Below are 24,482 nucleotides of genomic sequence, written 5' to 3'. Positions count from 1 at the left end.
TCTCAATATGTGTGTTTATTTGATGGCAGCAGTAAAGAGAAGATCAAAAGATGAAGCCAAAAAATATAAATAAACACCAAGCTGTCGTTCTTCTACTGTTTTTTCAAGCAAGTATTTGGAAGATGTAAATCAGACCTTTGATATCCAAATATAGGGAAATGTACAGTGAATTATTTTGGGAAAGCACAGTAGGAATTGGCTTATCTTGCTTGCTGACAGGATTTCCAGCGTATTATTTCTGAATGGAGTTGTGAATAAGTTATTCGATACGGATTGTTTTATGCTCATAGCAGCGCTGCCATGTATCAGTTTCACTCCGACACCGTTTTCCTTGGTCTTTTAGCTGCTTTTATGTTCTCATGATCCTCTACAAACTGTCTGAAATTTGACCTTTATTACTGAGGTCAGAGACTTTTCCTCCTCTCGAGAACGAGATTACCGAACCTCAGAGAGTCTCTTTATTTCATTCCCCTTCCATAAATTAGGTTAAAAATCATTACAAGTCCATCTCAGTGCTTAAAATGATGATATAGTGTAGACCGGGCTGAACCAAAAGGCATTTTTTCCAAGGGTTTTTTAGGCTTTTCCCATTTAATTCTTATAAAATGTTTTAATTTCTTCCTACATAACCCTGCTGCTGTTTTCAGATGAGGTGCTGCGTACATTGTGATGACCATGAACACAAATTCACGGCCATGAAGGAAATTCATTTAAATTAATGGCCATGAAGCAAATTCACGCTTGAATTCATGAAGAATTCATGACCGCGAAGAAACTTCATTTGAATTTAAACAATTAGTTAATTCTTGGCTCTTTGACCTGAGACAACGCAAAAGTTGCTGAGCATGCAACGAGTTTAATGCACATCTGTTCGTTATTTTTATGTCCCAACTTCCAAATTTGTAGCAAATCACCCTCTTTATATAATAGGTCATCATATATATTGCGGTGATGTAGATTGGAGTAGTCCTTTGAGATTTAGCGGTGATTTTTTATTTATTATTATTATTTGGTTTATTCGGTTTTGGCTTTGGAATATTGTAAAAAAATAAATTTGAAAACAGATAAAAAATTAAAAATAATAATAAAAAATCTTTCTCCTCAGAATTTGACCTATTTGTAATTGCCAGAAAATACCTCAGCTGTGGAATGACATCACCAACGTGCTTCTGGGGCCACATAAATCAGCTCCAACCGTCGCTAGTTAGTGGTGCTTTGGGAATTGGAGAGTGTGGAGCTTCAAGACCATCACTTGCCAAAAGCTCTTAAAGCTCGTGCTTGCTCTTTAAATACCACGACGGTGACATTGCCAGAGAAGCATGAGGTCACTTTTATTATCTCAACCTTCTGCTTCCTAACGCAGGGTTCACTCAAATTTTAAGAATCCTTGTAGACAAACTTGTTTAATTACAGGAATTTTGCTATAAACTTGATATACAGTAATACAGGCGGCTGCTACAGGCTTGTCCGTGTTGCCTAGTTGTTAATTTTAAATGCTAATTTTGATAAAGAAACAGCATTAACACTTAAGCTAGACTTGGCTAATTGAGGTCTAGATTATGTTACATCTTTACCCTATTTATTCACAACACTCATTTGACATCTGAATTCAAAACTGATGAGTCCAGTTGGAGGCCTCTATCTAGAGCAGTGCCTCAGGGGGCAGTACTGGGGCCTATATTATTCAATATATTCATCAATGACTTGGATGAGGGAACAGAGTGACTGTCAGCAAGTTTGCTGCTGACACCAAGCTGGGAGGAGTGGCTGACACTGGAGGCTGTGCTGCCATCAGAGACCTGGACAGGCTGGAGAGTTGGGCAGGAAAAATGTAATGAAATAGAACAAGGGCAAGTGTAGAGACTTGAATGTGGGCAGGAACAACCCCAGGTTCCAGTGTAAGTTGGGGAATGACCTATTAGAGAGCAGTGTAGGGGAAAGGGACCGGGGGGTCCTGGGGACAGCAGGGTGAGCATGAGCCAGCACTGGGCCCTTGTGGCCAGGAAGCCAATGGTACCTGGGGTGGGTTAGAAGGGGGTGGTCAGTAGGTCAGAGAGGTTCTCCTGCCCCTCTGCTCTGCCCTGGGGAGACCACACCTGCAATATTGTGTCCAGTTGTGGCCCCTCAGTTCCAGAAGGACAGGGAACTGCTGGAGAGAGTCCAGCGCAGCCACCAAGATGCTGAAGGGAGTGGAGCATCTCCCGTGTGAGGAAAGGCTGAGGGAGCTGGGGCTCTGGAGCTGGAGAAGAGGAGACTGAGGGGGGACTCATTCCTGGGGATCAATATGGAAAGGGGCAGTGTCAGGAGGATGGAGCCAGGCTCTTCTGGGTGACAACCAGTGACAGGACAAGGGGCAATGCGTGCAAACTGGAACACAGGAGGTTCCACTGAAAGAGGAGAAGAAACTTGTTGGGGGTGAGGGTGGCAGAGCCTGGCCCAGGCTGCCCAGGGAGGTTGTGGAGTCTCCTTCTGTGCAGACATTCAAACCCGCCTGGACACCTTCCTGTGGAACCTCAGCTGGGTGTTCCTGCTCCATGGGGGGATTGCACTGGATGAGCTTTCCAGGTCCCTTCAACCCCTGACACTCTGGGATTCTGTGAAAATTCCTTGGATTATCTCCTTTAAATATTAGGCAGTAACTTAATCTTCAAAACAGCCAGATTTTGTGCTTTTGTCTGCCAAAATAATTTCATGTATGCATTCCTCAATGGAAATGCAGTAGGAGATGCTAGAGAAATGGTGCTCTACTCCATACAAATGTTGTGGCGGAATTAACAATCTTTATCCTGTACACACAGTTTGATACAATTTTGTTAAATACAGGATTTTTTAAAATCTGTGCATTTTACCTTGCTGAGCTTGTTTAATTTTGGGTGTCAGCAGAAAAGTCAACTTCAAAATACAGTCTTTTTAATAGCATTCTTCTTCTATAACTTAAATAGCCATTTTCCAATCTATAGAATGGCTCTGCTTTGCTTTGTAAATGTATTTGCACGCACATTAAAATCTATTTTAGTAGCAGTTTCAACACAGTAAATGTACCAGCATTAAAAATAGGGGAAGTTTTTTTGTGTGTGCAGCTATTTCATATGAAATTATGTTTGCAAGAGCTTGAAAACTGGGTTTAAAGTCGCAAGGGTTTGACTATGTCCACAGAGCATCAGTGCAGCACTTGGGAAAGCCGGTGTCCGTAATTCCATAAGGCTTCTGGAACTGTGAGCGTTTCATTTTCTGAGCCTTGTTTTGCTGTAGCACGATGGAGATTTTTATCTATAATAGATGAATTTGGGGGAGTTCTTGTGGTTCATAGGGATAAGCTCACATGACGGTGTAGCGTCGGTTGGGATTTGCACCCTCAAGGGCGATTCCAATGGAATATCAGTGTTGTGGATGAGAAAAAGTTGTATTTCCATCATCATTTTTTCCATGTGTAATAGAGAAAAATATAAGCTGCTGATTACATGAAGAGTTTAAGGAGAATTGTTACTGAAATCTACCCTCAGTGGAGTTAGACTGGTCTTAGGACACTAGCCTTATGAAATCCAGAGTGCAGATAAGATCAACAAAATTAAAAGCCGGGTTCCTGGCAGCTCTCAGGTTCTTCTGAGGCTGAGGTGTTTCTCCTCCCAGCTTGAGGTTGGGTTCATTTGACCAGTGCTAATGATTTTAATTAACAGTTGAATTTAATTAATTGTAACAAAGGAACAGAGCCCATGTGTGAGATGGCTCTGGTCAGACCCCGGAGTGCGGTTGCTGGTGGAGCTCTCAGTGTCCTTCAGGCTCTTCACCCCTTTTCTGGTGACAACAGGCTGGCTAGATGGACACAATCTGACTTTTATTGCTAACTAATTATTAATTACTTGTTTAACGGAACAGTCACCATACAGGTTGGAAGTTGCAGCAGTAGTTGTCCCTGCTTAAGCTTATTTTTCACTCTGGCTCAACCGAGGAGGGACCAAACAGGGTTAGGACTCTGCAATTTGGAGAAAAGCTGGCATGGAGTACGGTTGAGGTTTACAAAATCACCAAAGTGTAGAGAAAATGGCAATTTAGAACTGTAACTCACTGAATCTTGCAATTTATGTTATGGATTTAGTAAAACCAAATGCTTCTCTATCATGAACTTGTAGAAACTGGTCTGTGAGAGGCTGTGAGGGATCGTAGTGTCAATGGGTTCCAAAAAAATTGGGTGGGTGCCTCTTGACACATCTCTTGCCTGTGACCTAAAGGGAGCACAGAGGTGTCTCTTTGTCTCTCTCATCCCAAAGTTCCGGGTGCTGGTAGGAAAGGGTGATGGACCATGGAAGAGGGATGGGATGGGATGGGATGGGATGGGATGGGATGGGATGGGATGGGATGGGATGGGATGGGATGGGATGGGATGGGATGGGACATCCCGCTGCCATAGCTGGAGATGTTGGACTGGTCCGGCAGAGAATTTCTGATGTCCTGGTGGCAGAGGTTGGGACAACATCCATGGGAAATGACTTTGGGTCCCTCTCCTGCCCAGAGAACTTCGCCCAAGGCAAGCACCAGCTGAGTCCTCAAAGGGTGCGTGAGGCCAGGACAGCAGGTCATTGGATTAGAAAAAGGACCTTTTGGTTTATTTCCTCAACAGCTCTGTTGCCTGAGTTTTTAATTATGAAAGAACCTGATTCAAGGGATGGGTTTGAACCTTTCTTTTCAGCAGCATTACTATTTATACATTATTTTATATCCTTTTTGGTGAGGTGACAGAGACTCAGCAATTCCAAGAATCAGTCCATCTGGGTTACACTTCTCAGTAGCAGACGTTCAACTGATCCATTTGATATGCAAGTTGAATATTTTCTATTAAATTCTATTTTACCTCAGACCCGACTTATTTTCCTTCCTTGCAATGGGTTATTTCCGTGTAGACCCTCGGCAGATGTTTTTTGGAAGGTTTGCAACTGGAGCAGGTTTCCTTAGACACCTTCTATTCACCTTGTAGGCATCTTTCTGTGCACTCTCTTCATGGTCTAAGCCTTTTTTTTCCCAAAAAAGATAAATACTGTCTTAGATCCAATAGAATAACTTGAAACTGGGTTCAGGTTTCTTCAAAGAAAATACTCTAAAAGGACTTTTCTTTTATAAAAAGGCCATTTGTCTAGATATCTAAAGTTGTGTATTGTCTCTTTGACGTGCTGTCTTCCAGATGGCATAATATCAACAATTACAGTAAAAATCAAAAGTCCTGCTATTAAGTACATTTAATTATCTTTGGATGCTTCTGATCGTGTACTGCGTACAAATAATCCATGGACTTTCTGTGATTTCATTTTAATTCACATTCTTCCTTTTCTTGCAGACTTTATCCATTGGAGTACTTGATATTTTTGGGTTTGAAGACTACGAAAATAATAGTTTTGAGCAATTCTGCATCAACTTCGCCAACGAGCGCTTGCAGCACTATTTTAACCAACACATCTTTAAACTGGAACAGGTAGGGCTGGAAATCTTTGCTCTCTGATGCCAATGAGTTTATGGCACCAATAAAGTTCTTAAATCGTCCCTTTAATTCCTGTATTTTAAGTGTGCATTGAATTATTCAAATTTAACTTCTAATTTGCCATGGAACTCAAGGGCTACCTGTAAAATAAAATCCAACCAGAGATTTGCTGGCTTTAAAGAAACATTTTGGGATACAAGTATTGTTAAATATCATGAAGAACTTCACTGTTGCTCTATTGTCTCCTTGATATATGGTCAGTGGGTTCATCCGGGAGCATTTTCTTTCTCGCCTTTGTAATTTAATATTGCGTAAAAGTTATATTTTGACAACTGTTGAAAATGCCACTTCAGTCTTCTGGTGGTTTCTGGCTTTCCAGTGTTAGTTTGTGGGGACTGAAGGAAAATGTCACTGTTACACATCTTCTGCAGCTTGAGATCCTTATGATGTCTGACAACCATAGTAGGTTAGGAAAGGTTGAACTTTAAGCTTTGCTTTAGGTTTGTTAAGACTCGGTGTTGCTTACCAGCCTCAAATTAAGCCACTATAGGAGAAATAACAAAAATATAGGCCGTAATTTAGCCGGTAACATATAGGACAAGATGATATAGTCTTGTAACTAGTTTGGGAGGAGGCTTCTCCTGATATTATGTCATATCTAACAACAAGCAGGACAAGAAAACTGCTGAAGTACATGTTGTTTCATGGATGCACAACATATAATCGGGCTGTACAATCCAGTAAATATGTTATAGATCTTCAAAATGCACTTTTTTAAAAACCGCTGGTCTGCATTCGCTTCCTTCAGGTGGAATTTTTCTTTGGGTCACGTCAAGAGAAATCCTCCTTATCATTCATTTTGGTAGAACTGGTACGTGATGAGCTGCGCTCTGCAGCCTGAGTCCACCTGAAACCAGAGACCTAAACCAGCCCTTCCCACAAACCACGTAAGATTGTTGCAAAGCCAATGTAGCAGGTTTTTTCTGATACACTTTAAGAAGGGACTTGAGGAGGGAAGACCCTTCTTGAAAGCTGGAGAGACAGCGAGCTCCTGATTGCAGTAATTCTCCTTGGACTGGCTGATACCCACTGACCTAATTAACTTTCTCCTATAAATCTGTCAAGTGCATGAAGTCATTAAATCAGTATTTGCCGCAGGGATGAGCGGAGCAGTTGAGGAGGCGTCCGATTGCAAAGGGCTGGTTCTGATTCTTCGTGCTGCAAGTTCTGCTGGTGGAAAATACAGTCATGCCTCCATAGCTTGCTTTCTATACATATAAATAAGCCACACAGCTGCACGAGCGCTCATTTTTCCATGACGTTTATGCAGTTTAATCTATTCTTGCTTTCCTTGGAGTTGTGTGCTGTGTTTAGAGGAGTGGATTTAATGGAAAGAAAACTGGTGATACATATTCAGCTCTTGGGACTTCAGAATATCCTTCCCACCTTGACGATTAAACTGCTTTTTAATAATAGTTGCCAGTCTACAGGTGAAGATCAAGTAGTTAATATTGTGTTTCAAGATGGGAATTAGTCTGATTACCTCGCATTGTGAATTTATCTGAGATATTTGTGGCTTTACAAGGGTTTATTTGGTGTCTCCATGGCTGAAAAGCAAATGGAGTTATTGGTGATGGTTCCTCCTCTGCATCTGGAGATGGAGCTTGTGTCTCCAGAGCTTGCAGGAGGTTGAGGACAGATTGCTGAGATATTTGGACGCTTTTCCTAGAAGAAATGACAAACGTAAGTAATCACCAAGGAGTTTTCGTCAAATTATCATAGAATTTGTGTGCAAGAAACCTCCTCTCTTGGAGCCAACCAGGAGAATAAGGATAATGCATCTTTGCCCACTGTTTGTGGTGAAATAGGAAGAGAAGGCAAAAAATGGTAAATTTTAGAGTTCTGCCTTGCATCAAGACACTTATTGATGCTTTTTTTAAAAGCAACTGATTGCTAAGGAAAATTTAGCGATGATTTGTGGTGCTTGGGGATATGATTTAGCAGAAGAGGACACAAACCCCAACAGGCGGTGAAGCCCAGGCCCATAAATCCCGCTCTATCTCTGTAGGCACACGCTTGGATTCAGACCAATAACGATCTATTTATTGATTGCTATTGCAATAGAAAGATTGCTACGTGTTCATGTCCTGTTGAAGTGGCCTCTGCAGAGCAGATAATCCTTCTGGGAAACAAAAATAGCACTTTTGCGTTGCAACTTGCTTTTTTTTTAGCAATTTAGGGTGTTGCACGAACTAATTGCCGTGCATGAAGATGTGATTTGGAGATCACCACTAACACAACACCCATGATATGAGTTTCCTCCTCCAAGTTGCCAGGTCCTTGGCAGTTTGAGGGCCGGAAATATAAGTTTTGATTCCTTTATGTACCCTATGCTCCAAACTTTGTCATCATTGACCTCACCCATCTTCCCCCATCCCTGCTCAGGCTTATCCAAAGCTCGACTTTTCCATTACCCCACCCTCCTTTCCCTATTTTCAGCTGATGCTTTGCAAAGCTTGAGAAGTCATCCCTTTGCTTTCCATCCTGCAGACATGGCTATTAAATTATTTTCTACCCCATTTCCTACCTTTTGTCCACCTGCCAAACCTCAATTTCGAGGACATCCTTCTATTGTTTTAAAAATTGCTGAATAACCGAGGTCGAGATTGAAAAAACCTGATATTATTTGGAGTGTGATCAACTGGCATGAGCTCAGGTGTTGAGCAAAGTCTATTTTCTAGTGTGGTCTCTGGTGAGTTTGATGTCCCAGCCTCCTCACGTAGAAAAACTGAATTGTATAAAGGTAACGCATCCTATGAAATGTTTGCTCGGCCACCTAAAGCTCCTTAAATATTTCAGGAGGTAAATAGGTTTTATCATCCCAGTGTAACAGGTGGAGAAATCCAACAGTCCGGACTAAATAATGAATGTTACAACAACCAGTTTGGCGCAGAGGGTATTATTTAAGGATGGATTTGTCACAGGATGCGGTGATAGGTGGGTTATTTAGTCAGTGAAATGCCCGCGATATTTTAAAGCATCTTGGGCTTCTCACACCGTGCTGCTCCGTCTACCAGTGGAGAAAACAAAACACTGAAATGAATTTAAATATAGATAAATAAATTAAAATAATTTAATCAACATGAATTTTAAGTCGTTACAGTGACCTTAATGAAAAATAATTAAATTAAATATAACGAGATCAAAATAAACTACAAAAAGGTAATTTCTTTCTCCTATTGCCTAAACCACTTTTTCTCGTCCCTCCAGTGAGGTTTATTTTGCATCTCAGCACTCCCTTTAGGGATGAACGCATTTTCTCTTTAGCACCACCAAAGACCAAGGCCAAGCATCACAAATCAACCGTTGAGGACTGGGAGGCTCAGTTCCAGTTTCTGGTTTAGCTGGAGATGGGGGAGCGGGCGCTCTCGTAAAAATGCCGCGCGACAGGCGGGGAAATACAAAACCGCACCAGATTTATTATTTGGCTACATGCCACTGTATGTAACTCATATTAAACAAAAATGCTTAGAGTACATAACTCATATTTAAAAAAAAATATGGATGCTTAGAGTTGTTTCAACATTATCTGCAGGGCTGGGGGGGCTTTGTTTGGAATCCCCTTGGTCCTGAGTTTCTCCAGATGATGAATGTTCTCATATAACTTATAGAGCATATCATAATAAATTATGTTATGGATGGTTTGAGTTGGAAGGGATCTTAAGGATCATCTAGTTCCACCCCCACACATTTTACATATGAACCTGCGGAAATAATGTTCTTAAGTGTGTGTAGTGGCATCCCAGGTAGGCAAATTAGAAAATGTGCTTAAAATATCATTAGAAAATGTTCTAGAAAGATCTCCTGCTCTGATGTGCTGGTTGAAAAGACTCGGACATTTTGTGCATCTTCTCTGAGCTGCTTTCTTGGCTTTTTCCACTTAGAAGGTGTTTTTTGCTGCTCGCGGTTCCTACTTGAATATATTGAATAAATAGATGTGGGTTTGGACTGTGCCAGGGGACAGTTGTGTCCCCCTAATGCAGCTGGAACACTACGCCTTGGGGTTGGGTTAATCCTGGGTATGCTGAGCCTGGGTTTCCTCTGACACGTGCCCCTGAGATCCACTCTAATAGATGTATTTGATTGATTTTCAAATTATATACATGTACTAATATTTTGTATGTTATGAAGCTCTCACCCCCAAAAAATAAAAAAGAAAAGAAAAAAAAAAAGAGGTGAAGATGAAATAAATACTAATTTTTATTTATTAATGGTACAAAAGGTATTTTCTCCCTGTATCCCAATCCTGCTTTGGAGAGCACTAAGCTATCTATTCATATTCATTAGATGCTTCTATACTGGCCTCTTAGGTCCAAGCCCTGGCTTATAGTCCAGAACTACAGTCATGTGGAAATTCTTGTACATTCCCTGAACCCTTGAGCTAAATTAGGTAAGGATTTGATGAAATCTTTGGTGATTTCAGCTAAAACCCACTAGCAATACTTGTGAGCAAGAGCTTTTCTTTAAAAATAAAATACCTCAACACATGCTGGTGGATGTTCAGAGGACAGCATTGAGCAACATGAGCTCCCTTCTTCTTAAGTGAGAAGATGAGTAAGAAACCTCTAAAAGCCTCAAGAATATTTCAATTTATCCAAAACCATGTTGGATTATGGCAGAACTGGATGGTCCATCCTGATGGAGGCTCTTCCACTTGTTATATCCCAAATTCCTGCCTGGACAGTTGGTTTGGCACAGTAGCAAGAGTTTATAGGGTAGCATAAGACATATTTATATAAAAATGAATATTTTATAACATGAGTGAATGAGAATTAGGAACAAGTGTATTTATTGACACAAGTTTGGAGTAGGAACTGGAAGGGGAAGAAGATGTTTAGGCTGGAGGACCAGTCTGATGTTGACCATGATCAATCTGGTGTTGACCACGACCAGTCTGGTGTTGACCACGATCAATCTGGTGTTGACCACGATCAATCTGGTGTTGACCACGATCAATCTGGTGTTGACCATGACCAGTCTGGTGTTGACTACAACCAGTCTGGTGTTGACCACGGCCAATCTGGTGTTGACCACAGCCAATCTGGTGTTGACCATGACCAATCTGGTGTTGACCATGACCAGTCTGGTGTTGACCACGGCCAATCTGGTGTTGACCACGACCAATCTGGTGTTGATCACGATCAGTCTGGTGTTGACCACGATCAGTCTGGTGTTGACCACAATCAGTCTGGTGTTGACCACGATCAATCTGGTGTTCATCACGATCAATCTGGTGTTGACCACGATCAATTTGGCGTTGACCACGATCAATCTGGCATTGACCATGACCAGTCTGGTGTTGACCATGATTAATCTGGTGTTGATCATGGCTGCTGTGGAGGTCCGCTTCACATTTCTTAAGACTGATAGATCTTGCAAGGACTACATTGATATATATATTAATTATAATTTTTATATATTATAATTTATGACCGAAACCCCCTTGAGCTCGGAGCTGGATGCTGCAGAGCTGGCACCACTCGGATGGCCATGTGCACCTACTATTTTAAACCACTTTCTCTAACGATGGCCAATCCAAATTACAATAAACTAAAATCTCGGGCTGTGTACATAAAGCAGACAGGAGGTTGAATATATATGTGTTTTTAGATATATGACTGAGTGTATAAATTGCTTTTCTACATAAAAATCCGTGGTCAGAAATGAAAATGTCTCATTGTTAGCCATGGCATCCTCGTCTGGAGGGATGTTGGGAACTCATGGCATCCCTGTCGTCTGCAGTACTTAGACACAACCAGACGTCAGTCTCGTTCATTTGGGAACTCTCTAAAAATAAAGTTTCCAGCCTCAGAAAAGCTTTCCCAAGCTCCCCAGGATCAACTTTAGGGTGCATAGTGTACAGACATCTCCAGAAAGGAGCTTTTACAAGGTTTAGCTCCTTTATTTCATCATATAACTATGACCTATTTTAATATATTTTAAAAATACATTCAATATTACATTGTTTCCTGGAAGGTTTTTCATACAATATGCAAAATATGGCTTCTGTTCTAATTTTTAGAGATGTTATTCATATTTTCTTGCCCATCAGCATCTGCAAGTTGATGGTACCTTGGTACTTGGTAAGCGATCAAGAGAGAAACAATTTATAGGCTTGGATTCAGTGGCTCTAAGCTTCTGTTTGCAAAGGTTTATATTTTCATGGATGTTTAATTGATTTAAAATACTTTTTAAAGATTATTTTAAGCTGAGGAAGTCAGCTGGGAATGAAGAAAGACATAGATGGGGATTTAATTCCTTGTTTCTCACTTTGCCTGAAGCAGATGGCGTCGGAGCCAAGACGAGAGGAATTTCACACCCTTCTGTTTAGTCGTGAAGTTTTGAGGCAAAATACACACATTTAGACATCCCAAAATATCTGCCTGTAGATCGTATCCACAATATGAATGTGATGGGAAGCGTTCCCCTGTGGAGCTATGCTAGAAAAAGGGATTTTTCCAGTTGATTTCCTGCTTTATTTGGGGAATTTTCGTGGTGTAAATGAGGTTTTCTTCTGCCTGGGCTTTTCCTCTATTCTTGTGATTTACTCAAACATTACTCATGCTTACAGGAGACAGAAAATGCTATATTTCCCTTGCACACAGCTCGCTGCAAATCATCATTTTATTTAGTTTTTCCTTCTTAAAGCTTTGATTTTCTAGTTGGACTTGACAAAAACTGAAACAGTGCCGCATGCTCCATTTTACTCCATTTTATTTCTTCCTTCTTTCTTCTTCTTTCTTCTCCTTTCTTCTTCTTTCTTCTTTCTTCTTTCTTCTTTCTTCTTTCTTCTTTCTTCTTTCTTCTTTCTTCTTTCTTCTTTTCTTCTTCCTTCTCCTTCTTCCTTCTCCGTCTTCCTTCTCCATCTTCCGTCTCCTTCTTCCTTCTTTCTCCTTTTTCCTTCTTTCTCCTTCTTCCTTCTTTCTCCTTCCTTCTCCTTCTTCCTTCCCCTTGATTTCCCGCTTTATTTGGGCAATTTTCATTGTGTAAATGAGGTTTTCTTTTGCCTGGGCTTTTCCTCTACTCTTGTGATTTAGTCAAACATTACTCATGCTTACAGGAAACAGAAAATGCTGTGTTTCCCTTGCACGCAGCTCACTGCAAATCATCATTTTGTTTAGTTTTTCCTTCTTAAAGCTTTGATTTTGGACTTGACAAAAACTGAAACAGCGCCACACGCTCCATTTTACTCCTGTTTTTACACTCATTCTTGCCCCATGCCAGGAACAAGGAGAGAGCATCATCCCTGCCTTTGGGTTTTAAACGGTGTTTTCTTCTCCATTTTCACTGCAACTAATGGCAATATCCCCTGATATAAACCACCTACCTCCTGGGCACTGAAATGCTGGCATCTTTTCGTGGCTCTGGGCTTGCAGAGCGTGGCTGCCTGCCCAGCAACCTCCAAATCTCTGGAAATCACGGCAATATTTTGACCTTTGATATCCCATGATAGGGCAACGGATTTCATGTGTCATGGAAAAAAACCATGCCTTTGTCCTTCACAGCTTCTGGATTTGAATTTATTAATCCCTCAGTTTTGGTTCTGTACTTTAAGATAGATGGGAAATTATGTTTCTCTTTTCTCTCTTTTTCTTGTTTTCTTCTTGTTTTCTTCTCCTCTCGTCCTCTTCTCCTCTTGTCCTCTTCTCCCCTTCCTCCCTTCCTCCCTTCCTCCTTTCCTCCTTTTTTTCCTTTCTACTTCTTTTCTTCCTTTCCTCTTTTCTTCTTGCTTTTTCCTCCTTTCCTCCTTTCCTCTTTTCCTCCTTTTCTCTTCTTCTTCTCTTCTTCTTCTTTTCATCTCTTCTTCTTCCTCTTCTTCTTTTCTTTCCCTTTTCCCTTCCCATTCCTTTTCTCTTCTCCTTCTCTTTGTATTTTTATCACATCTCTCCTGTTTCATTTCTTCTCTGGGTTTCCATGTTCCTCTTCTCTTAAGCTTTTCAAGCTCGTGATCGCTCCCTCCAATAACCTCTTAATTTTACCATATGATTTTGGGGAGCAACAGTCCCCAGTGAGCATGATATTCTAGACAAATATGATCTTTTTTTCCCTCTAATTATGCTTTTTAGCCTTTGATTTTACTTAGTGTTGCCCATGGAGGGATATGGAATAATTCGTGCATGTGTGAATGTGCAGAGACATTTTCTGCACGTTTGTGATGCTGTTGGGCTCGTATTTTCCACCGGTCGAGACACGTGAACCTTTAATTCTACTGGGGATTAGAGCGTGTTTCTGTTTGGCTTAGCATCGAAATAAAGTCCTGATAAGAGAACAGATCCAATACTCCTATAAAGATAATGGGACTTATTTCTCCACACCCTGTGCTGTAAAATTGTGGATTTTTTTTCTGTTGGTAGCAGGAGGGATTTCATCAGCCTCTTGTGTCCCACTTGGGAAGGTTTTCCTGATCCTCAGCACGCGTATTTTAATCTGTATTTCATTATTCTGTGTGTCATAAGCAGTATTTGTACTCTGAGTCGGTGTTAGGCAGGCAGAGTTTGTCTTTAATAGCGTTTAACTACCTCTTTACTGGAGTTCCTTTGATTTTTGTATAGAAATACGCTGGAAATTCTGTTTATTTGTCCCCCCAATTCTCACGCGCTGATATGTCTCAGGTAGCACTGTGATTTTCAGTAACATGCTTGTATTCCAAGTATATGCATTTCAAAGTCAGGACCTGCATGTTGTCATCCTTTTTTATGCTCTTTAGAGTCTTTTTTTAATGTTTGAACATCACATTCTGTGTTTCATGTCACAGCATTCACGTCTATCTGAGCTTTTTAAGCTCTAAAAAACCATCCCTTCCAAACAAGAAAAACTCAAACTAATACTGAATTTTCTTAAAAGCCACCTCCCTGCTTAGCTGCATCTTTGTGAGTATTGAATGTAACGATGACGTGCATATAGAAATGTGGGTTTTTTCCTTAAAGAGAAGCCAGATGGAGCCGAGTTGGGAGCCCAGTGCAAAATTGCATCTCTGCATTCCCCAGCCCAGGTCTCAGCTATCCAGGGATGGGAGGAGTAAATCCCTACATTTGGGGGCAGTAAGAATGCCAAAAAATAGGCCTTTATGGACTTTACTGCACTAGAAGCTCTGGAGATAACGGTAAGATCAACAATTTCTTGATGGAAAACTCATCTTCTAGAAACACAACATTTCGATTTGCCCCTAAACATAATTTTAAATACAAGATATAAATTTAAGCCGATTTTAAATAAACTTCCAGTTTGAGGGTTGGTTTTCTTTATGTAAGTGTTTCATATTGTCTTCATTCTGACGGTGTGTTTGTTAAATGAAAACCTCGTGGCGTTTGGATCGAATTCCTTAATATCCGAGTGCTGCACGAGGATCCCGAGGCCACCAAAGCGCGGCATGGATTTACTGTCATCCTCCAAAGTGACAAAATATTTTGAGGTAGCTCTTAAGGATCCCTCCTGAGTTCTGCAGCAACACCATCATTAGATGAATATACAAATCATGTAGAAGATTAATAACTGAGAATCGAGTAAATTTAATATGGATAGCAACAACGTTACCCTAAAGCTGCTGCTTCTCTGTGTGCGTTTTCACGATGTTCTCTATCACAAAGCTGTAGTTATTTCTCCTGGGCTCTCATTCTTTCTCAAGACAACCAAATAACTGGAAAAATGCTGAGAAAAGGGGGAATTTTTTTCCACTTTAGCTTTGGAGCGATTGCTCTGGCATCGTTTCTCCTGCTGCGTACGTTCCTGTCTTGAAATGAGAGCGTGGACCTGAGTTATTGTGGAAAAGGTTATTAGTTGAGGATTTTAATCCCTCTTCGTATTGGGCCAACGTGGCCAGATGTTGCATTTTGGGGGAAATTAGCCAAAATCCTGCAGCTGAAGAAGCCCAGGCCAAGGAGATACGTGATGTCCAGGCCTGGGTCATACACCGCTTGTTGCTGAGCTCAAGAGGAGCCTCAACAAGTCAAGACTTTAAATCCTACTCTTTCATGGTCATTTATTGAAATATACTTAAGAAAACCAGCTGGCATTGCTAATTTCGTGCCGATCTTTGGATCTTTTTAATGTGGTCAGAAGAGTTTCACAGCAACATTCGCTGCGCAGAGTGATGATGTGTGCCTGGTTGAAATGTATTAAGACTCAAAACTCTACGTAACTGGGTTTTTTGGGGGGAAAAGAATAGACATAGAAAGCCCTCATGCAAGTATTTCAAAGTAAGAGTCACTATAATAAATATATAAGCCAAATAACATGCAGCAACCGCTAAAATAAAGCTCCTGTTTTATCATCTTGGCAAGTTTTATTGCTCTGGGGGTGCTTAGGACCAGCCTTGAGCAGGCAAAGCTGAGACTAACGGACCCTAAAGCCGCTTAGCAGGCGGTTGATAAATCACTCAGGTTAAGCTCACACTCGCTCAAGAAATATGCAGCATTCTACACTTGGCTGGTTTGCTCTACAGAACTTTTTCTCCTGATTGCACTAAAAATACATCAAATCTTAGTCAAATATACAATTTTTCAACACCTATAGATCCACAGGGAGCTGTGGATGCAATTCTGCATTCCGGCTCTGTCCTGGTTGTTCTGTAGGAACCTGAGAAAAAAAAAGCACAACAAAATTAAAAGAAAAAATAAAATTCATAATGCAGTTGTTCCTTATTTTCAGGATTTTTTCTGTTCGAACAGGATGGGTTATGTTTGGAACCTGAAAAAGGTTTTTAGGGCATAGGCGGTGTCATTGGTGTGAAGTTATATGATGTCTCAAATACTGAATTCAGGACCTCACAGGTTTTTAGCCAAAATTTGGATAGAGTGTACTATCAGCAAGTTTGCTGATGACACCAAGCTGGGAGGAGTGGCTGACACTGGAAGCTGTGCTGCCATCAGAGACCTGGACAGGCTGGAGAGCTGGGCGGAAAAAATGTAATGAAATAGAACAAGGGCAAGTGTAGAGTCTTGAATGTGGGCAGGAACAACCCCAGGTTCCAGTGTAAGTTGGGGAATGACCTATTAGAGAGCAGGGTAGGGGAAAGGGACCTGGGGGTCCTGGGGACAGCAGGGTGACCATGAGCCAGCACTGGGCCCTTGTGGCCAGGAAGGCCAATGGTACCTGGGGTGGGTTAGAAGGGGGTGGTCAGTAGGTCAGAGAGGTTCTCCTGCCCCTCTGCTCTGCCCTGGGGAGACCACACCTGGAATATTGTGTCCAGTTGTGGCCCCTCAGCTCCAGAAGGACAGGGAACTGCTGGAGAGAGTCCAGCGCAGCCACCAAGATGCTGAAGGGAGTGGAGCATCTCCCGTGTGAGGAAAGGCTGAGGGAGCTGGGGCTCTGGAGCTGGACAAGAGGAGACTGAGGGGGGACTCATTCCTGGGGATCAATATGGAAAGGGGCAGTGTCAGGAGGATGGAGCCAGGCTCTTCTGGGTGACAACCAGTGACAGGACAAGGGGCAATGGGTGCAAACTGGAGCACAGGAGGTTCCACTGAAAGAGGAGAAGAAACTTGTTGGGGGTGAGGGTGTCAGAGCCTGGCCCAGGCTGCCCAAGGAGGTTGTGGAGTCTCCTTCTGTGCAGACATTCAAACCCGCCTGGACACCTTCCTGTGGAACCTCAGCTGGGTGTTCCTGCTCCATGGGGGGATTGCACTGGATGAGCTTTCCAGGGCCCTTCCAACCTCTGGCACATTCTGGGATTTCCTCATGGGATGGCTCAAAGCACTTAAAAATAAAAGCAGAGGTAGCAATAAAAATGAACTGGATTGTTATAAAAGTGCATATTGGTGCAATTTGAAGCATTTTGTCCCTTTTTTTCCCCCAACCCCTATATCAAAATGTCTTATGATAGAGAAGTAAAAACGCAGCTTGGATCCATCGGACTTTTCCCAACACGAGGAGTACTGTGCACTTCCAATATCGCCGTTTCGAAATTGAGTCACAAGCCTTTAAAACATGATAATAATGATGATTTTTAAGCTCTACTTTCTTGAAGATGCCCTGAAATAGTTTCTGCAGAAGACTTCTTGAAGTAATCCAGTTGAAAATCTCAGAGGAGATGATAACTTATAAAAGACCATGGTCTGCCATATAGCTAACCTATGGCTGATGTGCCCAAAATTAGACAATATCGCGCGGTTCCTTCTGGTTTAAGGTTGTTTGAATGGCTCCTTATCAATTTATTTTGCGTCAAAAGAGAAAATACGGGTGGCACATCAGCAGAAAATATGTTCATTTTGCCAAATGGTGCATTTGTTTCCATGAAACCCTTTGAACTTTACGTATCATTCTGATATCTGTGGATTTTTTAGGAGGAATATAGAGCAGAAGGAATTAGCTGGCACAACATCGACTACATCGACAACTCCAGCTGCATCAACCTCATCAGCAAGAAGCCGACGGGTCTGCTCCATCTGCTGGATGAGGAAAGCAAGTGAGTAGGAAACTCTTGTTCCTAACGATATTTGGGGTGTTTTTAGCTGAAAAAATGTTTATCCTGAACTCTTACCTCTTGTAATCCTTCCCAAGGGCTCACCAGGCTGATTTACCATCTTATATCTCTCGGTTTATATCCACAATGGTAACGCAAAGAGCGGAGAATCAGCAAGCTGAGCAAAAAGCCTGAGCAAATCGTAATTAAAACTCTGCTTTGTGATTTTTGTCCCTTAAAGGGAAGGGCAAAGTTTTCCTTGGCTTTACTTCTCTCCCCATTTTCTCTGTCTCTTGTGGTATAATGAAGAAGCTGAGAATCCAAGTGCATGAGTTCAAGCGGATGGTGCGGCTGCTGTTATTCAAATATAAGGTGGATTTATCAATTTACTTTTAAAAATTAAGCCAAAGTGAATGGAGGGCACTGTAATTATGCACTGCCAGGATTAGTGAAGTAACTCCTGAAATTAAAGCTACATTTGGAGGTAAAACAACTCAATATTTCCTAAACACATGAGTACCCCATAGAGTCTGAACCTCAAAGCCAACGACAGAAATATGGGATTTCAGCTAAAAGCAGCTACCTAACGTAATTACTAGAGGCATACAGTATACTACAATAAAAACATGCCTATTTGTGCTGTTAGAACTGATTACAGGCCATTATTAAATCAGTTCAGAGTTTTTCAAACACCAAATACACCTTGTATTTGTACATAACCACATGCTTACTATGTGCAGGCACAGAAGCTCAGAATACCTCTGTTTTCCTAGTTGTGGTCAAGAAAGAAGCGTGAAAGCTTTTTTGTTGGCTTTACGGCTATTTTCTTTTTCATTCTTTCCATTCAGTTTCCCTCAAGCCACAAACCAGACGCTGCTGGACAAGTTTAAGCGTCAACATGAAGGCAACTCCTACATCGAATTTCCGGCGGTCATGGAGCCGGCTTTCATCATCAAACACTACGCGGGCAAAGTGAAGTACGGAGTGAAGGTCTGTCACACAGCTGTTCCCCAACGTTTTTTCCTTTAAGTCATCCAGCAGGAAAGCTCCAAAGGCTCCACGGAGACATTTTGGAGAGGACTTGACTAGAGAAGAGACACAAGGGTTGGGAGAGAAACGTTTGATGAAAAGCTTGGTTGAAAGAAGAATGTGGTGGGGATCATGTCTTCCTGTCCTCATCAACGTTGCAAGCTCTGTGTGTTGGGAAGAATTAGGGGCACGCACTGAGGTTAATGCTGTAGCCCAGATTTGGGCTAAATTGGGTGTTTTGTAGCCTTTCTGGGCTTGATTTATGTAGAAAACCCAACGTTTTTTTCATCATTAGCCATTTTTTAGTGCAGGTTTTATTAGCGTAGCTCTCAGCATCTCACCACTGCAGGTAGTCTTTAAAAATCCTGTGCAAATGATTTCAAAGTTGACACATATTCATACCGATGTGTAGCAGAAACAATTCCAATGGGCAAGTGGAGCCTGTATGAGAAAGGCTTGGGATTGGACTCAGTGATCCTGAGGATCTCTTCCAACTGAAATGATTCTATGATTTACAGCCGCAAATCTGTAATTGTGTTTCTGATGCAACAATTACACGTGACAAACTTCAGCATCAGTTTTGAACTGCTGCAGACAGCAGTGCTTTGGGATTAAACCTCAATTTTCTGTCTAATATGCGGGCAGAAAAAGAAGATACAAATAGGATTGAATAGTTTTTCTGTCCTAGGGACAGATCTTACCCAACGTATCTTGTAAATATTGTTCATTTTCCTTGTTTCTCCCCCTCTTTTTCTCCTTCCCTAGGATTTCCGTGAGAAAAACACGGATCACATGCGCCCGGACATCGTAGCTCTCCTGCGGAGCAGCAAGAACGCCTTTATCTGCGGGATGATCGGCATCGACCCGGTGGCCGTGTTCCGCTGGGCCGTCCTGCGGGCCTTCTTCAGGGCCGCGGTGGCTTTTCAGGAGGCTGGAAAACGATATGTGGAGAAGAAAACCGGTATGTGTGCCCACCTCTTAATTCCTTGTTTTTCACAAGGTCTAATATATTACTACATTATTGTAAGTAGCCTGACCTATTAGGAGCTACCAATCAATTAAAAAACTCATTCGAATACTACGTAAAAGTTACATTTACAGGTCCATCATAAGAAAGTATTTTCACTTTATGACTGCTTTAACTTTTCCTAGGATGCGTGCAAAGGAAAACCTGAATGATTGAGAAGCGCCAAAACTATTCAGCAAATGATTTTTGCTAGGAATTCTTGAGCTGTTGCTTACATCGGGATATAAAAAAGGGCAATAATTCTGCCCTAGAATTTTTCAAGCTGTTCACCCTTTAAGCTGCAATAGAGCGTGTCTCTTGTCTAGTGAAATTCATTGCTTTCCAGTCATCTAGAACCAGCTCGCGCCCAGTGCGGGGGCATTGAATTAACGGAAAGTAACGGTGCATCATCATGCTGTGGCAGGCAATACCTGGCTGTGCTTTTAGGCCATTTCTCTGCATAAAAAGCAATTTCAGCAAGACGGGTACTATTAATTTCTGGGCACAAGAGGGCTTGAAATTCGTGATGAAATTAGAACCTCAGCAGGGAAAATGTCAGCGGAGTTAAAATGAAGCATGGAGCCACACCGTGGTATTTTTTTCAGTTGGAGAGGTGTGTGTCAAGGAGAGCCAAAGAGCTGGGACAAGGAATGTAGGTAGGGAAACCGTACAAGCAGAAAGTATAATTTTCTTGTTCGTGGTGAATAATAGCATCCTGAGAAGAGCAGCCAAAAATCAGCTCTTGAGGCTCTTCCTCTTGAACCTCTCGGATACAGTGTAAGAGAGAAGCTGTTTCTGTCTGGTGCGTCGAGGCAGTGACGATTCCTAATGCCGAGAGGTAGATAATAAAGCCCTTTGGCGTTGGGAGGAACCTCACTCCAGAGTTGGCTTCCAAAATCCATCTTTGCATTTTCCCAGCGTTGCCTTTTCACCTTGCCTAAAACCCAGGCTGAACTAGAGCGAGCTGGTCAAGGACAGAATAAAAGTATGTTCAATATCGGGAAGGAAAAACTAATTTCAAGCCCTGCTTTCCTTTCTGCATTGCTGGCCGTGGGTCGTGCCTGCTGTGCTCATCTCACTAGTTAGCGTTCTGCTGTTCAGTCTTGACTTCGTGGCTATAACTTCTTCGTATCTATAGATATATCAATATATTGGTATAAAATGGAGTCTGGGAGGTTTTCAGACCATTCTGAGACTCGGTTCTTGCATTACCTTTTCTTTCCATACCAAAACTAACCAACACATCCTCTCTAAACCTTTTCTAATATGTGGTGCTGCTCTTTTAGCTCTATGTAGGTATCCCATCGCCTGCTTTCAAATGGCTTTGTGCTTTATAAGCTTTGAGAGTCAAAACGAAGAAAAAACAAACACAAAACCTCACAACTGACAGATAATTTGTTGCCTGTATTTCTGTGCGCATCTTCAGCCTGAATTGGGCTGGTGCAGCACAGCACATCTGTTGCTGCTGATGCCTCCTGCTCCCCAAAATCACCCAGAAAAGCCCCAAACCGATGCTTTGCATCTGCAGCAGGAGGCATTTGTGAATTATTAAAGAAGGGATTATTAGTAGTAGCAATAAGTAGGAAGAAGTCATTATGAAATTACCCCATCTCAATAGACAAAAGCAAACAACAAAAGATGCTTTAGGTTTATTTTGTCTTTTTTACCAAACATTGCTGGCTTTAATTAGCCTGATTGGAGTTCCTTACTGCCCATGGTCATGGAGCTTTGGATAAAATGATAATAGATGAGCTGAGAACAACTTCACACACGTGTGTTCATCCAAGTGTGCACGCTTAATATTGATACATCCTTTTTCAAAAGGTTCTGTTCTTTCAAAAAAGCCCTGTTCTTGGCTTCTGAGCTCCTGGCAGGTGTAATTAATAAGAAGGAAATTTAATTGCACTCTTTTATTTTAATGCCATGTAGCTCTCTCTCGCTTTTACCCGTCTGAAGGCCTTTTCGAGTCACGCTTGCTATACCCAACGGGGATTTGAATGAAAAATCTCTGGCTTATTTATAAGCAGCTCTGCAAAATGTTGCTCTGCTCCCCATCCTTTTGGTTATCTCCTCCGTTCCAGCAGTGTCAGCCAGTGCTACGGATGCGTCTATAAGGATAATCAGCATTTTTTCCTGCTGGCTTTGGGGACTCTTCTCTTCTTTTCCTGCTTCTAATACCCTCATAGCTCAGCTTTGCAGTGACTGTGTGATTGTCCTCGTTAGCCTGGAGGTGAAGAGCTGCAATCACCTCCAATTTTGTTGGGTACCTTTCTCTTCTGGCCGAGAGATTCCTCCTCGGATGAAACACGCCGGGATCTGACGAGCTGCAATTAGTAGAAGGGTGGATTTCTGCAATAATTTCATTTTTAAATTGTAGTTATTATTGATTTTATCAGACAAGATTGAACCAGTCCAATGTTTGAACTAGATTTATTAGTGAACTTTGATTAGAGGAACATTATCAAGCTTTTTAGGAAAAGAATTTGGCTGTCATTTTTTTGCTATATCATCAATATGAATTTATTATGCAAAAAAACCACTAATTCTTTGTAAGCCAAAACTTGATGAAAGAACCGATGCTGTCCATATAAACCAGGCTGTGGAGACTCCCAGGTTTCTTGTCTTGGTTTTGCTGGACATGAACCCAAATCCTCGCTCTGACGATGGTTCATGGTCCTGCCACCATGTTGTCCCTTGACAGACATTCGCATTTGGCCAACAAGGATTGCTCCTTGGGTTAGTGACCTGAGAACATGGTCTCCAAACCAATCCCATTGATTTCTGCAGGCTTATTCCTCAAGCTGGGCATCCAAAAAACCAACCCCCCAAAAAGAATTAAAACAAAAAATTAATATATTTACCAAATAAAGGTGATAGCAACCAAAAAACTGGTTTTGAGGTCCCAGTGAGCAGCGTGAAGTGGTGGTCATGCCAGGAAGATGCTCTTGACAGTGTTCCTCCACAAAGTTCCTGTCCGTCCTTCCCGGTGATGTAACGCGTCGGTATGAAGTGCTGACACAAGGTAACTCCTCGGTGACCTCGTGACACCTCAACGGGAGCGTGACGTGTCCCTTGGCACCTCAACGATGCTGGGAGGTGCTGCCCCTTTGCGCGGCGTCACTGGTTGGAGCTGGGCCATCCGAGGTCGGCTTGGCCGCGCAATGATGGTTTGTTCCAACTTCCGACCTCAAACCCGTCCTACCTGACTCCAGACTCTGTGTCCTCTGCAACGAGGAATACAGAACCCTTGTTTAATACAAATCATTTCTATTTTTTCCTTTTAATTGCCAAAATCTGAGCAAAGTGTGGCTCTGGGTTGCAAGATGCAAATTGGAGGTGGCCTCATCCAAGAACATCTGTGCAGGGAATTGTGGATAATGCCTTTCAGAGGCATGGAAAGCATTTTAAAAAGCAGTTAATAAAAGCAAAGATTTGTCTAATCATCTATTTTTTTTTGCCCAAATAATCTCAGAGTGATTATAAAGCGATTACACTCTGACTAATAAGGATTATAAGTGGGGCTGGGATTTGGTCCAGCCTGTTGCTCCCATGCCACGGCACCACATTTGGAGGAAACCGAAGTTAAATTGTGTCGAGCACGGAAAAAAACGCGACCCTCGAGCTCTCCCGTCCTTCGGGCTCGTTCTCTGCTGATTTCTGCTTATATAATCTTTCTCTTCTCTCCATTTGTTGTTTTTATTTTGCTTCCCAAGGGCATGATGATGCAGTGCCATGTGCCGTTTTGAAAAATGTGGATAGTTTTAGCTTTCTCCATCACCCAGTCCATCAGAGGAGCTTAGAGATCCTGCAGAGATGCAAGGAGGAGAAGTACAGTAAGGCTCCACCACCCACCTCTCCCTCTCATACCACACTCACACGCCAAGAAATGGAAACCAGGTGCATCATTCAGTGTAGAAAGAGTTAAAAAAAACAAGGGACCTTCTAACATCGAACCGACCACCTCACAGCAATTTAAAGCCTATTGGGAAATTATTAAGTGGAGTTCCAAGGGTAAAATTAAATGCAAACCCACATTTCTTGAGATACGGCATCATTGTGTTGGTGGTTTCCCCGTTTACTCGCCGATGTGATGCTGGGAGTATTTTTGGTGTGTGTTTTATTGTTGTTATCGCACACGTGATAATAAGTTCAAAGCACCGCAGATCTGGTCGGAATATTCCTGATAGAAGGCACGCGGCTGATACAGCTGGAATTTGACTTTATTCAGGTTTCATTGGACTTTAAAAATAACTTTGTCTCGCGAAAATATGATCTCCAAGGGCTCCTATTTAAAATGAAAGCATTTGGCAATGTTATTTTACAGAATGAGTTGGGTAAAGATGCACTTGGTCTCCGTTTCTTCCTCCTCACTCCTCTGTCACGTAATAAACTCATCCTGCATGACAACACGGACACTTCTGCCTGTGCTATTGTATTATATACATTTTAAAAATCTCTATTTGATACTTATATATTTAGAGATCATTGTTCTGCCATTCCTTTCTGCAGAGCTGAGC

At 41.9% G+C, this 24,482-nt stretch overlaps 1 protein-coding gene across 5 annotated transcripts in view; it reads left to right on the top strand.

Annotated features, from left to right (window-relative positions):
* MYO9A (myosin IXA) overlaps positions 1–24,482 on the top strand; it is a 160,882-nt gene that overhangs the window by 97,201 nt on the left and 39,199 nt on the right. For 4 of the 5 annotated variants that reach the window (XM_071813725.1, XM_071813727.1, XM_065847292.2 and 1 more), the window contains 5 exons: positions 5,330–5,464; positions 17,812–17,933; positions 18,779–18,920; positions 19,725–19,920; positions 23,679–23,798. In XM_071813725.1, coding sequence (XP_071669826.1) covers positions 5,330–5,464; positions 17,812–17,933; positions 18,779–18,920; positions 19,725–19,920; positions 23,679–23,798 — 715 coding nt within the window. The remainder of the gene's footprint in view (positions 1–5,329; positions 5,465–17,811; positions 17,934–18,778; positions 18,921–19,724; positions 19,921–23,678; positions 23,799–24,482) is intronic. The other variant, XM_071813726.1, reaches the window with a different exon arrangement.

Source organism: Patagioenas fasciata, chromosome 12, assembly GCF_037038585.1.
Source record: "Patagioenas fasciata isolate bPatFas1 chromosome 12, bPatFas1.hap1, whole genome shotgun sequence".
NCBI lineage: Eukaryota > Metazoa > Chordata > Aves > Columbiformes > Columbidae > Patagioenas > Patagioenas fasciata.
This window is presented reverse-complemented; position numbering and strand designations above follow the sequence as displayed.